The sequence below is a fragment of the Pygocentrus nattereri genome, chromosome 7, assembly GCF_015220715.1.
Source record: "Pygocentrus nattereri isolate fPygNat1 chromosome 7, fPygNat1.pri, whole genome shotgun sequence".
Taxonomy (NCBI): domain Eukaryota; kingdom Metazoa; phylum Chordata; class Actinopteri; order Characiformes; family Serrasalmidae; genus Pygocentrus; species Pygocentrus nattereri.
Window position 1 is genome coordinate 6,603,878 of NC_051217.1, and position 14,968 is coordinate 6,618,845.

The following is a 14,968-nucleotide window of genomic DNA, read 5'->3' on the forward strand; positions in this document are numbered from 1 at the left end:
TTTCTAGTGTGTATTTTAAAAGCACACAACATCTTGTATCATAATTAGTCTGTAGCTATTTTCTGACCTCCCAATTTATATAAATCGGAGAATTTCAAGCTAGTCCTCAGGGACCTCCAGTCAATACACATGTTTGCCTCCAACTCCTCCCCAAGGACCAGTTAGAGAACCACTGATTCAGTGATGTGTATTCTGACTGGCTACCTTATACTGTGTCTAATTAAAAAAAAATCAGTCAAGGCTGAAACACTCCTTATGACTTTGTGAATGGGTACAGCTAAACAACTGTAGACTGTGCAGTACTGTGCAAATGCTTCATGTGCCAGCTAAAATTGTAATTAAAATGCTATTTAAAGAGGCAGTAAGCATTTATTTGCTGAGATAAGCACTAATATTGTAAATAAAATTAATTTTAATACAGTCAGTAGTAATCTATATATGTCAGCATATTTGTTCTCCCAAGGATTAGCCCAGGGTAATACCTAGTTTGGCTCAATCAATACACCTTAAACAAATCTGTCTGATGGCTTGGGGCACTAAGGGGAAGTGTGGAACCAAAAATGTGTTTTTGTAACCAGCACACAAAATATCGAATATAAAAAATATAAAATCGAAGAACCGGTCAGGCTGAACCAGCAGGCTAAGTAGCTGATGATATTCACCTGTGTCTGGTTTCTGCCAGCCTACTTATAGCCATCTCTTTCCTCAGTAGGTGGCAGAGCCCAGAGAGAGAAGGAGAGTGGTGGAGATGGGAAAGCAGAGCTAAGCTAAGAAAAGAACGCAAAAGGAAAGAAAGGCAGCGACTGAAAAGTCCCAGCGAGCATCTTGTCTTAATTTGTCTGTGGGCTGAAAAACCAAGTGGTTTTTGTTTTGTTTTGTTTACTACATTAAAACTTTTTTATTAAGAACAGTCAGGAAAATGTAGTCTTCAGTGATATGCACCCTTAATCATATTATATGAAGTAATGAAATTGCAATATGTAGGAGCACAACTGCAATATAACATTTTGTCTTGCAGCTTTATTTTTCGTCTCTATTTCAGTAGTTTACAGTTCCTCTGTTTGTGTCCCCTCTCTGGCCTTTTGCTAGCCTCATGTTCCATCTCTGGTTCTCAGTGTGTATATATGTGTGGTTGCAGGCGTCAGGTCTTGGAGGATCAATGTGGGACTTGTTACGGCTGAGTGCAGGGAGGTGTAGCGCGGCGTATGAGCGCTGAACCAATGGCCTCAGAATGCTTAATCAATACAATAATCATTTGTCCTCCGCTCACTACCACCTCAGGCCTGGCTAAAGTGTGAGCATTTTGTTCATGTCCTCTCGGACCACAGAGGACTTAAGAGGTGAGAGAAAGCGAGGGAGTGATAGAGAGAGACTAAAAGAGTGTTGTCATTTTGTGTGTGAGAATGAGACGGGGGGGGAGGGGGGGAGTGTGGCTTTGTGTGAATAAGTGTGCGAGATGAACAACCTTTAAGTGTCGTTCCATCTCCATTGTGACGCCGCGCTGGTGGCTTTGCTCTTGTACAGATGACCCGCCCCCGTTAATTACCTCTTTAATGTTTCATCCTCGTTAATGATGTTTGTAGTCTCTGAGGCATAGCAGCACATAGCGGCATGGAAAGAGAGAGAGAGTGGGAGGGAGGGAAGGGCAGGAGAGAGAGAAGGAAGAGAGAGAGGGATTAATGTGGCTGGGCTGTGGGTTGGAGAAAGGCTTTCAGATGAGAGCTAAAGGGCACATTTTCTGCATAAATCCTCCACACGGGTTGATTTCACTAGAAGAGTAAAGAGGGAATGTCCCTGGAGAGCGCAGCCGTGGACAGCTCTGTGCTTTAACTCTTAGTGAATTAGCAGTTTGAGAAGTCGTTGCAGTTTTGCAGTGTTCCTGTTCAGGGAAACAGATTTTATAAAATTGTGTAATTATACGTTTAATTGGAAGAGTACAGTACTAGTCCAAAGTTCAGTTACGCGTGAAAATAGCTTTGCACACTCTTGTCATCCTCTCAAAAAGCTTCGTGAGGAGCCTCTTGGTATATTTTTCCAACAGGCCAGAAGTTGTTCCCAAGAACGTGCTTACAAAAAAAAGAAAAAGATTCTTTGCAGCAGTGCCATAGAACAGTCACTTTTGGTTCCCTAAAGAACGTTTCTAAGAGAGTTATTTAAAGGATCCGGCCTAATCTCTGTCTGTCAGAGATTGTGTGGGTTGGATGGATGGATGATCAGCGTTTCTCATCATTTATTTATTTTATTTTTATGTCTGGTGGTAGACCTTTCGGAGCTATGCGCTGTTTGTAAGCATGTGGGGCTGGAGTGTCATTACACAGCATTAATTTAAAGAAATACAGTGAATACATTATACATGTGGATACAAAATCTTTTATAAACTTCTAGAGAATATATAAAGTGCAGTTGTGATTAATTTGGTTCAGTTATAGTCATTTAATTTATATCAGAAGGATTCATGTGCAACTGAGTACTTTACTGTCTTCCTGGACCAGAGAGCACAAAAGCCATTTATCCTCTTGGGTTGAGGGGAGTGCTGGAGCATATCCCAGTGGTCATTCAGCAGAAGGCAGCAAAGACCCTGAACAGGTTGCTAGTCTGTCACAGGGCAGACACACATATATACACATTCACACACACTCACACCTAGAGGCAATTTAGCATTGTCTTTGAATCAAACGCAGACCCTTCTTGCTGTGAGGTCACGATGCTACCCACTGTGCCACTGTGCCCTCCAGCCCAAAGAGTAGTCTGCTTATATTTCTATAGAAATGTAGAAGAATAGTGTTAATAGTTGCACAAACCAAAACTCAACACTGTTTGGACTATCAAGTCTGTAAGGCTTGGTTCACACTGCTGGGCAAAACAGATGTGTTTGTTGTATCTGACTTTTTGAGACGGACTGTTCAGATTTTAAGTTACAGACGACCACATCTAATTTGTACAGTCAGATAGTAGTTGCAATTGCTTGTATTTCTGCATTAGTCGCTGTAGCAGTAATGCATGCATGTATACACCGAACCAGCAGGGGCAAAACTTAGCAATGCCAATGACGATAACTTTTTCTGGCCTTACACAAAATGACTTTTCAAGCAATTTCACTGTTGCAGACATCTTTCTAATGTCGGATTAAAATCATGACAGATTTGTGGTGCACTTCCGTCCTTTCGATTGTTTGGTTTAAGGCGGTCAGGATAAGCATCTTTTTCTCATTTTGATGTTGATAAAATTAACCATTTTTAATATTATTATAAGTTTTTAGTCTTGGCTCATGAAAATATTCTATGACTAAAGTCTCTAATGACGCATCTTTATATGTGAGAGCATGTCAGACTTAAAGTGTATGGTAAGCTTTAGCTGATAGAACAATCACACTATATTTCACAACAGACTGCAGAAAATCTGTCCTGCTCAAATTAGATATGCCAAAAAAGATATGGCAAAAATGACCACAACCAGCAGTAGATTTGTATTTTGTTTGAATCATAAAGTACATTTTTCAGCAAGAAAACACATGAATAGGAATATAAATCATACATACGTCATATTTTAATCATTACTCTGATTAAATAAATCAGTAATATCTTAGTGTGCTTCTTTGGAAAAAAGTCAAAGTACATCCAACAGTACAGCAATACAGTGATAGAACACACAATTGTGTGTGTGTGTGTGTGTGTGTGTATACATGATGTAATTGATGATATTAATATTAAGTCTCTGTGGTGGCTGTGAATGTGGAAAGGGGAAAAGAAATATGTATATATATATATATATATATACATATATATATATATATGTATATATATGTATGTATGTATATATATATATATATATATATATATATATATATATATATATATATATATATATATATATATATATAAAACATAGTAGCACACCTCTGAGGGTAGATTTTCATTTGCCAAATTGTCAGAATGGTTTGCTGGCAAAACACTTGGTTTGAAAAGATATTCTATGATTAAAGCCTACTGTAACTAACTTAGATGCTAGGCAATTAGAGCTAGATGCTGCTCCTTTGGCACAAGCCAGCTCATCTGTGGCAAAAAAATAAGCCCATGACACTACAAAGCAAACCTTGGCCTCCCAGTTACACAATGTCTGTATCTATGGTGTGTGCATTTGAGTCTTCTGTTCTGTTGCTAAGTGCAAAACATGTGTCTAAATACTTGTCTGTGGTAATCATTCAGTGCTATAGATGTGGCATATAGAGATGATTGTCTGCTGGATTGTCTGCCTTGATTGGTGCCGCTGCTCACCAGCCTTCTGGACTGGTTTGACCACCACTGAGCTTCTTGCTTTACAGCGCTGTGCAGTCCTCACCCTCAGATCTTCTCTTTTCCCACTTTACTATAATACTTCATACTAATAATGTTTGCTATCCGGTGTCGACCTTAGGAGGATGGGTTCCCCTTCTGAGTCTTGGTTCCTCTCAAGGTTTCTTCCTCTTTTAGGGAGGTTTTCCTTCGCTGGCTTGCTCATGGGGGCTCGGACCCGGATTTTCTTTTCTTTTCTTTTCTCTCTGTAATACTGATTGTTCTGTAAAGCTGCTTTGTGATAACACCTGTTGTAAAAAGCGCTATATAAATAAATTTTGCTTGCTTGCTTGCTGGAGTGTTTCTATAAAAAAAGCATCCATTGAAATGTCAGGGACATTTCATACATTCATACATATGCAAATATTTAGACATCAATTAGTTTAGAAACAAATTGTAACCATTAAAGTATAAGCCTTTAGATTAAAGTGTCAAAAAACATACATTTGTTGAGATGAGTCTATACTTTTGACTGATACTGTAGATGTACTTCAAAAGCAGATATATGAGTGGAATACAATGCACATGAACATCAATTATTCAAAGACTTCAGATCCTTCATTCTTTCCTTGTCTGCCTCTCTCCTCTTTGGGAATACAGTGTGGAGTGAAGTTGAATCTCCAACAGAGACCTGCCGTTCTGCAGTTGTGCTTGTGATGTTTTCAGGGCATCATGCAGCCAAGCAAAGAACCATTTGGTGCCAATATGGTATGTTCTGCATCTGTCAAGTCTGACCTTAGTGAGTTAGCAGGTTCATGTCCAATGCAGGACAGCAGAGCTATTTAAAGCACTGTCAGTGAACCAGACAGGTAATCATCTTTTACATGCACATTACCACACTTCACGAGTCCTCGTCTCCAGAGATGGGGCACTTACCATGAATACACAGTCGACTTGTCTCTTGGTGCGCCCTTAATATTAAAGTGCTGCCAGTAGTGGTTAAGAAGGACATAACATTGACAAGTCAAGGTCATAGGAAGCTGCATGAGCATGGACCATGAAGGAGACCAGGAGGAATGGACTAGTCCATTACTATAGTCATTTGATTTTCTGGGTTCGTTTCGTGTGAAAGCCTCATTTCTCATGTGGTGAGAAAGGATCCCAGGATGCTAAAGAGTCACTCGCTCCTCTGTGACAGCTGATGGATGGTCTGCATTCATCCACAGCCTGTCTTTCGCTCTCCCTGCTTGGATGAAATGAATGAACTCTCTCTGCCTAACTACTACAGGGGGTAGAAGACCTAAAGAGAGGAAAAGCCTCTGGGTTAGTTGTACATTCTTGTACATTCTAGATCTTCATTCTTGAGAAGGTGCAGCATAAAATTAGCCTTTTTGTAGTCACAACAAGTGGTCACGATATGTCTTCAATGAATGCTCAATGCTGTACTGCTAATCGCAGAAACTGGTACACAGAGCTGCCTGCCAATTGTGCTCTGCTTGTAAGGAACCGCATTTAAAAGGTGCCGCAAATCAATGGAGGACAAGAGGGAAAATGCAAATGCAGTAACAAAGAGATAGAGGAGAGAGTAAATAAACTTTCACACCACACATCTTATGGGGTGAAATACTACTTATAATTAAAAACAGACTCTGGGAAAGTCAGTGCTATAGGAATCTTGATTGGAATGCTAAAAAGGTGCTGAGAAAAAAAGTGTGGAAAAAAATTGCCACTATAATTGCTGCCATTGTTAAAGGCAGTCACCCAACAGCAAAATTTGGGACACTACTGATAATTCATGCCTGTTTTTTTTAAAAGGTCAACTGAGTGAGAATTCCCAGGTGGAAAGTTGGGCAAGGTGGATCCAACAAACACCTGACATCACTGTCAAAAAGCTAAAATGAATGTTAATTTTATGAACCAATACAAGCAAGACCTCACCTTTTCTCTTCACTCATGGCAGTGTAATAGTTACTGTAGGTCCTTGTAAGATGCTGATCAAATCGCATTATTTCCCATAAAAACATCAGTTTTCTACAGGCTTCCATGTTATTCCTTAGCACTGGAACCAGCCCTGGTGTTAGAACAACTTCTTGGCTTGACAGCTCTCCAGCTGGAGAGGTGTTAAGACACCTCTTCCTTACGTCTTCTCAGAGCAGGAGTTTAAATTGGAAATCAGGAGTAGCAACTCAGAAATATCCAGCTTCTGAGTACAATGGTATGTAGTGTAAGAGGTCAAGAATACTTCATCTAAATTTGGCTGTTGCTAGTTCCTTAAAATTTGCACATTCCATTTGATTTACTAGTCAGCCATATTTCCAATATCTTCACCCATTTTCTGATTTATCCTCCCTCAAGTACATATGTATGAGAGACAGAAGTGCATATTGCATTTTAAGCTGCGAAGCACCTCATGGATATGGTTTATAACTCACTCACATATTTACTCACTCATGTTTAACAAGACTGTCCATAAGGACGTCTTAGTGACATCCAGACCTACAGGATGTCCTGTGTTTGCAGTACATGTGTACCACGCATGTTTGTAAAAGTGGAGAACAGTAATATCAAACACTGTTTACGTACCTAAAACTAGGAGTGTTCATTGGTATGTTGAGCTTATTTACTAGGTTGTGTAACAACTTTATGGTTTATATCTAGCTGGCATGAACATTGTGGACACAAGAAGTGTATACTTTCTGTGACTTTATGGCAGGCATGGACTGACCATAAGGACAGTGAGAATTCTCGGCAGGCCACTGGCAGAGTGAGAGACAGAATTGCATGGTCATTTCTAATGTAGTCCGATATGAGTGAATGGAGACCACCCCCAAACAAACGTGCTGGTTGAACAGTTGAGTGCACGTACCTAGACACATTCGTGGTCAAGTATTCAAGATTCAAGAGTTTTATTGTCATGTGCACAGCAGAACAGGCACTGTACAATGAAATTCTTACTTTGCTGTTCCTCCATTCACCGAATGTAATCTTAAGAGAATAAAAAAAGAAAATATAAGAATAACTCTAAAAACAGTAGTAAGAAGTAAAAGTAAAAAATGTACAGTATGTGCAAAGTTGAAATAAAATTAAAGTTACACATGCATATGTGCAAATATGTAGAGCAGCTGTTCGTAAAGTGCATTAAGTAACATGTAAACAGATGTAAACATTAAACAATGTTGTTCTGTGCAGTAATAGATGTAAACAGTATTGTTCTATCAGCAGCAGTTCAGTGTAGGTAAGGTGCAGTTGTTGAGTGCAAGGTTAAATCAGTTCAGATTGGGAGGGGAAGAGGTAGTAAGTAAGGTGTTCACCAGCCTGATGGCTTTAGAATAGAAACTGTTGGTCAGTCTAGTTGTCCTGGACTTCACACTCCTTTAACATCTGCCTGATGCCAGGAGTGTGAAGAGTCTGTGCTGGGGGTGTGCACTGTCCCTGATGATGTTTTGTGCCCTTCTGATGACCCTGGTGTGATAAATGTCCTGTAGTGAGGGGAAGGTTGCTCCTGAGATGGACTGGGCAGTTTTGATCACCCGCTGGAGAGCCTTCCTGTCCTGAGCAGTGCAGTTTCCATACCAGACCGTGATGGAGCTGGTAAGAACATTCTCAATCGTACTCCTGTAGAAGGTGCCCAGAATTTTGGCTGACATGCCAAATTTCCTCAGCCTTCTCAGAAAGTACAGTCGCTGCTGAGACTTCCTGATGATGAGGCCACCAGCTCAGCCACCTCCTTCCTGTACGCTGTCTCGTCCCCACCAGTGATCAGTCCAACGACTGTAGTATCATCAGCGAACTTGATGATGCTGGTGTTGTTCTTGGAGTCCACGCAGTCATACATGAAGAGTGTGTACAGAAGGGGGCTCAGCACACAGCTCTGGGGCTCACTGTTCTTGTGCTGGATGTGCAGCTGCCGACTCTGACTGACTGGGGTCTATCTGAGAGAAAGTTCAGCACCCAGTTACAGAGAGCAGGTGTCAGTCCGAGGGTGAGGAGCTTTTCTGAGAGTTTGTGTGGGATGACCTTGTTAAATGCTGAGCTGTAGTCAATGTAGAGCATTCTGACATACAAGTCCTTGCCCTCCAGGTGTGTGATGGCTGTGTGAAGAGCAGTGTTCACTGCGTCGTCTGTGAACCTGTTCAGTCGATATGCAAACTGAAGCGGGTCTATGTTTGGAACGGTCTCATTAATGTGAGTCATGACTATTGTCTCGAAGCACTTCATCACGATTGGGGTGAGTGCAACAGGGCGATAGTCATTTAGGCTGGTCACAATGCTTTTCTTTGGGAGGGGTACGATGGTGGTTGACTTGAAGCTGGATGGCACAAAAGCTTGCACGAGGGACAGATTGAATATGTCCACCATCACATCAGCCAGTTCTGATGAGCAAGATATATTTCTGCTAAGTTACTGATGTATAGATATATGTTTTTCTTTAAGGCATCTTGGAAAGCAACAGAAGGGGTGACTGTGACGATAAAATACATCAGCATATTATAACGTCAATCAAATTGTAAGTCGCTCTGGATAAGAGTGTCAGCTCAATGCCATAAATAACGTGATCTGCTCTGTATAGCGTGTAAGACCAGCCACTTGTTTAAGTAGACCTCCTTGTTTTTACACTAACTGTCCATTTAATCACCATGTAGGTGCACTTTGTAGTTCTACATTTACAGACTGTAGTTCATCTATTTCTCTGCATACTTTTACTCCCTTTTACTCCCATACTTTTACTCCCCACTTACTTTGTTCTTCAAAGGTCCAGATCCTCACAGGACATGCGCAGAATGCATCCAATGTGCACTAGAAACTGCTGCAAAGGGCTTACCCTCTGCCTCATGACTTAAATCCATAGGTTTTCTTCCCAAAGTTTTCCTGCATAACTTGTCCTTGATGGGTGCAGAGAGGGCTTGCCAGAAATGCAGTATTGACATTCACAGTAAATGGAGGTGAGGAGACTTGCCTCTCTTCATTCCTCAAAACTCCTGGAGTTGCTGAGATATCTACTTTGACTGACGACTCCTAGAAGGAGAGGGAATTTTCCTACTGACTACTGATTTTTCTCTCCTCCTGCACTGTTTCTTAATTATTCGTGAATTGCTCATTCAGATTTTATGTATAATTGCGCTGAGTAATTGGCACGATTGGAAACATTTCCTGTTGAGACCATGCACTTTTATAAGTGATTATACTGGATATGGAGGAAATTGATATTCTGAGAGAACACACAGTCAGTCAACACCTTGGCTTCAAAACACTCTTCTCCTCCACTCTTTTTACAATGTGGCATTTTATGCAAATGAAGTGAATGAGAGATGCAATTTGAGTTGCATGTGAGTGTTAGGACTTTATTAAATTGGAAATGGTTCAAATAAGGCCTTCACTAAAGCTAACTAAGGCTCATTCCCATTTCTGAAGCACTTTAACAGTCAAAGGACTTTTATATGCTCTTTATGGTTTGCCTATAAAATTCTTACTTTCTCCCTCTTTCCTCTCTCACCGCCTCTCCCTGATCAGCATAAAGATGGTGCTCCTGTGGACTGCTGGTGACATATTCAAGACGACATACTTCGTGATCAACGAGAGCCCTGCACAGTTCTGGGTGTGCGGTGCCGTTCAGATTTTGATCGACATCATCATTCTGCTGCAGGTGGGCTACTATGACCAGGACTCCAGAGTCAAGCTTGGATGACCTCTTTGACGATCGTCTTAACTCCCAAACAAGGGCTCCTTTGCTATGCATGCTTTTAATAATGCTAGTAGGTGGACATTTATTTAACATTGGTGTGTCAAGTTTTTGTTTTTTGTTTTTTTAAAGATATTTATATTTTTAAATGCATCAGTCTGAATTTTAGTTACTTACGATGAGCCACTGCACTATCCAAAGAGAGCTCAACAAGTCTCAAACCAGCAGTTACTGCATGGAGTGCTGTTACATGCATCACTCTTTAATACTCTACCCAGTCACTCATTGTATTTAAGATGATGTATATTCTCAGAGCTGTGCCACAAACACTGTGTCTCATCTATTCATTACATGAATTTGTTCCATTCTTTGATAAATGACACTAACTTATACAGATTTAAAAATAACTCGGCACTTGGCAAGCCATGAGAATAGCCCCTAGTGTTTTCAGTGCAATTGGAGCTGGCAGGAGGTTCCAGAGTGGCTGTGCCAAATTCATCTGCCACAGACTGCCTGTGATGGCCAGTTTATCTACACTTTGGAGAGTTCCATGGCCAAACCCCCTCCCATTCACTCTCCATCTTAATAGTATATACAATACCGCACCTGTCGTGGTGAAATAGTAAAAAGGCAGACTTAAAACAGTGGTCTCACAATAGTCTTTAAGATATGGAGGTCCATATCATGAAAATAACAACTTTTCTATCTTTTTTTAAACAAAAATTTGATTTAATATATAAATCCTGTTGTTTCAAAACATACCTTTATGTCGCTTCATACAGTCCATATATAAAAATTAAGCTGCAAAAGGCCAGTCAGAACAGAGACTGTTTATTTCACATTTAAAGAAACAGTAATAAAAACAAAAAAACTGTTTAAGTGCCATAAATGTAACCCTCAGATATCTCACATACGTACCTCAGGGAAATATAAGTTATATGGAATTTTTTGGGTTTAGACCCTGGGCAACTAGGGAAGGTGGTGGCTTTATTGAGCTTTTGCCCAACAAAATCCCAGCTAAATATGCAGAAGTTTGCATATTTATATTCTTGAAGAAGTTTGCTACTCTATGAATGAACTAATATTACTAGCTGATGAACTCCTTAAACTACAGTTCAAGCTTCTGCTTTTCAATTTCCACATTTCAGTTTCTCAGGCCATAACTACATGTACTTCAACTACAAGTTCATAGTAGTTCATAGTTCATAGTAGTCACAGAATTATGTATTTGCTGAATAAATATGGTTCATGGTTTCCCACTTACCAACTATGTGTGGTGTCCAAATTTTGCTTCTTCAGTTTAGCACTGAAGACTAGCATTGCTAACAAACACTAGAAGTCAAAAAGCTTTTCTAGAATAACTTCTCTCAACCCTCCATTTTTCACTGTGGATTATGGCACCGTGTGACTTACTGTACACTCTATAAATTAACAAAACCTCACCATGTCACTAAATGCTGTGGGCAGCTGAAATCCAGTACAGCATCTCTACTGTCTAACTGTTCAGCTACAAAGTTAAGCTTTGGTCATTTTTACAGGTCACACTCTGTGAAATCCAAGTGATACTGTGTCCTAAACCACATCAACAACACACAGCCTTAAGGAAGACCTGGATGTGGTTTGAGAGAAGATTTGAGCACGTATTTACAGAAAAGATTTGGGTGGCTATTTCTTTGTTGGCCACATTACCCTCATAGATCTAGTGCTAAACTAAAGCAAATTTCGGACACCAAATATGTCTTGTGTCCACTACATCTGGTGTAAGTTGAAAATGGTGTACATGTGATCTTTGGTCTACCCATTAAGATAAAAAACTGAATAATGTGTCTATAGTTTAAGGAGCTAAACCAGAAATCTGTTTTAAAACCAAAGCTTGAGACATTATATCATCAGTAATGCATTAATAGTGTTAACAAAACCACACTACACTATCCCGGTCATGAACATGCTCCAGTTCATTACCTCCTGAAATATGTCTACTCGTTTTAGCTGTGTACTGTTTGACCCTATGGTTCATATCATTTAAGGTTAATAATACAGATAATAACACAAACCCAGTGTCCCTATCAGACCGGGCACAGTTTCTGTCAGGTTTAGTGTGTACAGTAATTCATTACAGTTGGACTGAGGATGTTTTTATGAGCTTATTGATGTGAGTTACAGTAAGAGTACTGTTTAATGGTCAGCCTGGAAAATGGTGGAGATGTTGAAAAGCCATGATAAGTCTTCCATCAGGAAACTGTTCCACCCCATTAAGCTTCAGTACACAATGTTGCCCTGAGTGGGATGCTATTGATCATTGGGCCACTCTAACGCTGAATTCTGTCTTAGTGCCTTACTGCTACAGGCATTAAAGGGTCTTCAGCTTCTCTCTATTTCACTCATTTTCAGAGCGTAGGAAAGTAATGCTGGCGTCAGTGGTTTCTGACAACACAGCGTGATTGCTGCTTAGCTGATAGGGAGAAAGTGTTTGGGTGTTAGACACATATTGACATTTCAGTGCGAGACTTCAGCACTTTTTTGCCATTAATTTTCAAGTTTGTGTTTGTGTGTGTGCGCATATAGTGATATTGTTAATCTATTCCCTCCATTTGTTTCATCAGTACCTAAGTGTGGAAACGGCAGAGCTTGAGACCAGCTGTCCTCTCATTATTAACAGCAAATACTGCATGTGTGGCTCTGTCACTCAACAAAATGAGATGGATGTAAAAGGTGCTATTTTAAGAGGTGTTTCAGCCCTGTGGACCATGTTCAATGTTTCCTATTACCTAAACTCATGTCCATTTACCTAGTACTTCTAGAAAGCTCTGATTTGTCTCGCTACTCTACCCTCTCCCCTATTTATTACATAACAGAATACAGTACTGTGCAAAAAGTCAGAGAACAGCCTTCATTTCATTTCCAGGAAAAAATAGCTATTAAGTAATTAATTTTTCATCATCCAAAAAAAGAAGGCAGAAAACATGCCATTGAATGTGAAAGTTTTGGCACCCCTGGCCAAATGACGTTTTGTTGATTTTCTCAGTGAAAATAAGTGCACCTCCTCATGTGCGCAATTACCGCTTATTTGCTGAATTAAACATACCCCCTCCCCCACCCCCCACCCCCCAGGTTAAACACAGCCAAACTATGCAGTGTAATCCTGTACACTTTGTACACTTGATGTGTACAGGGATGTGTACTGATTTACTTATTTTCATTTAGAAAATCAACAAAACATATCATTTGACCAGGGGTGTTAATATGACTGAACGTCATCACTGTCTAAAGAAAAACATGCATCTCCAAAGTAGTAACTTTACAGGAGAGGGCAAACACTTTAATGTAAAAATGAATGTATATGTTTTAAATGTGTAAATGACCACAATATTATTCAACAGAACATAATACAGAAGTCTCAACACCTAAATATATCACATTTTTCAGTATTTATTGTGTCCATCCTTTGTTTTTATTTCGGCTTCCATTCTTTTCAATAGATTTGCTCAAAGTTTTTCAGTTCAGTCTTGATGTTTTTTCTGCTTCTCACAATCCAAATAATCCCAAACACGTTCAGTATTGTTACAATCTGAGAACTGGATTGTACTGTCCATTGTTTTAATGTTACACATCCTTTCAGACTCATAGTGTTGAGTTGTCTTCACACAGTGACAGAATGGGTAGAAACACTTTTTTTTACATTTTTTCAGATCTGAAGGTGAATGTTTAGCCGATGGTGAGAGTTTAGTTCATGTACCACTCATGTGTCAAGCTCCGGTCCTTGCGGCCAAGACACTGCATACTTCAGGATGTTGCCTTATTAAATGCACCTGATTCCACTCATCAGCTAATTAGCAAGGCCTTCATGAACTGAATTGAGAGTTGTAGATGAGGGTAAACGCTAATCTCCATGGCACTTTGGCCCAGAAGGTCCCCAGTTTGACATGTCTGTCTACCAAGTCTTGCACAGTTGTCTGGAGTCCCATTTTCTTTATATATTTTTAATAATTTTTTGAACTCCAGTTTTGGAAACTCCTCTGTTTTTCACTTCTTGTTCTTTGACTTTCCTTATCCCTACGTGAGTGGGTTGTCTTATATTTAATCTCATCAAAAATATCTTCTGAAAAAGGAATAAATTGCACTTCATAGCTGTTTTGACTGGAAATGAAGGATTGGTTCTAATTTTTGCATAGTGCTGTATATCACATTGAAAGTGCTTTGATAAAGACGTTTCCACTGTCCAACATGTAATGTTCCATGTATGCAGATGTCATTAATGTGTCTCCTGTAATTGAGTAGTTTGTTTTGCATGACTGATGAATGGCTTTGCTTGGTTTTATTATTATTTATATTATGGGCTTGGTTTTATATTATATTGTGTTTCATAGAAATGTTGCTGATGACAGTGGTAACGGTCTGCCATGTGTGTAATGGCCATTTAATGCTGCCTTAATAGTTGACACAATCAATCTTCTTACTTCTTACTCATCACACACACAAGCGCAGCATCTCTGTACGCTCCAAAAAACACTTCAGAAGTCATGAAGATGTTTATTTCTATGCACATTTATTCACAAACTGGTGTTGGCATTATGTTCACTGACTACAAATCTTTGTTAAATAATACTGCAAGCCAAAGAATGTTTTTTATGAAGGATGTATTAAGCAATGAAACCCACATGCCTGTGTGTGTTTGTGTGAGCCTATATAATCTGCGCAAAACTTGAATGAAAAAACTGAAACATCTTAATGAACCTGTATCCTCTTCTGTCTCTTCTGTCTATATAAAAATATCTTTTAGGAGATGAAAGTGTTTACTGCAGCGACTGGCAGCTATTGCTATTGTACATTAGGGGTGAGCAGTATGACAGAAATATAAAATGTATTATTTTAGTTTTTTTTTTAAGCTGATTAATTGGAACAGAAACTGTTCACCATCAAAAATGTAATGCCACGTTTAAAAGTTTTTTTTTTGTGTTCACATACTGTGCATTGCTACATCCAATTAAGCAGGACCAATTATGCACTCTTGGACGCC

General features: G+C 39.6%; 1 protein-coding gene across 2 annotated transcripts in view; it reads left to right on the top strand.

Annotated features, from left to right (window-relative positions):
* si:dkey-246g23.2 (solute carrier family 66 member 2) overlaps positions 1 to 14,680 on the top strand; it is a 65,445-nt gene extending 50,765 nt beyond the window's left edge. For both annotated transcript variants that reach the window (XM_017688383.2, XM_017688517.2), the window contains one exon: positions 9,783 to 14,680. In XM_017688383.2, the coding sequence (XP_017543872.1) occupies positions 9,783 to 9,957 (175 nt within the window). In that variant the 3' untranslated portion in view covers positions 9,958 to 14,680. The remainder of the gene's footprint in view (positions 1 to 9,782) is intronic.
* The last annotated feature ends 288 nt before the right edge of the window (positions 14,681 to 14,968 follow it).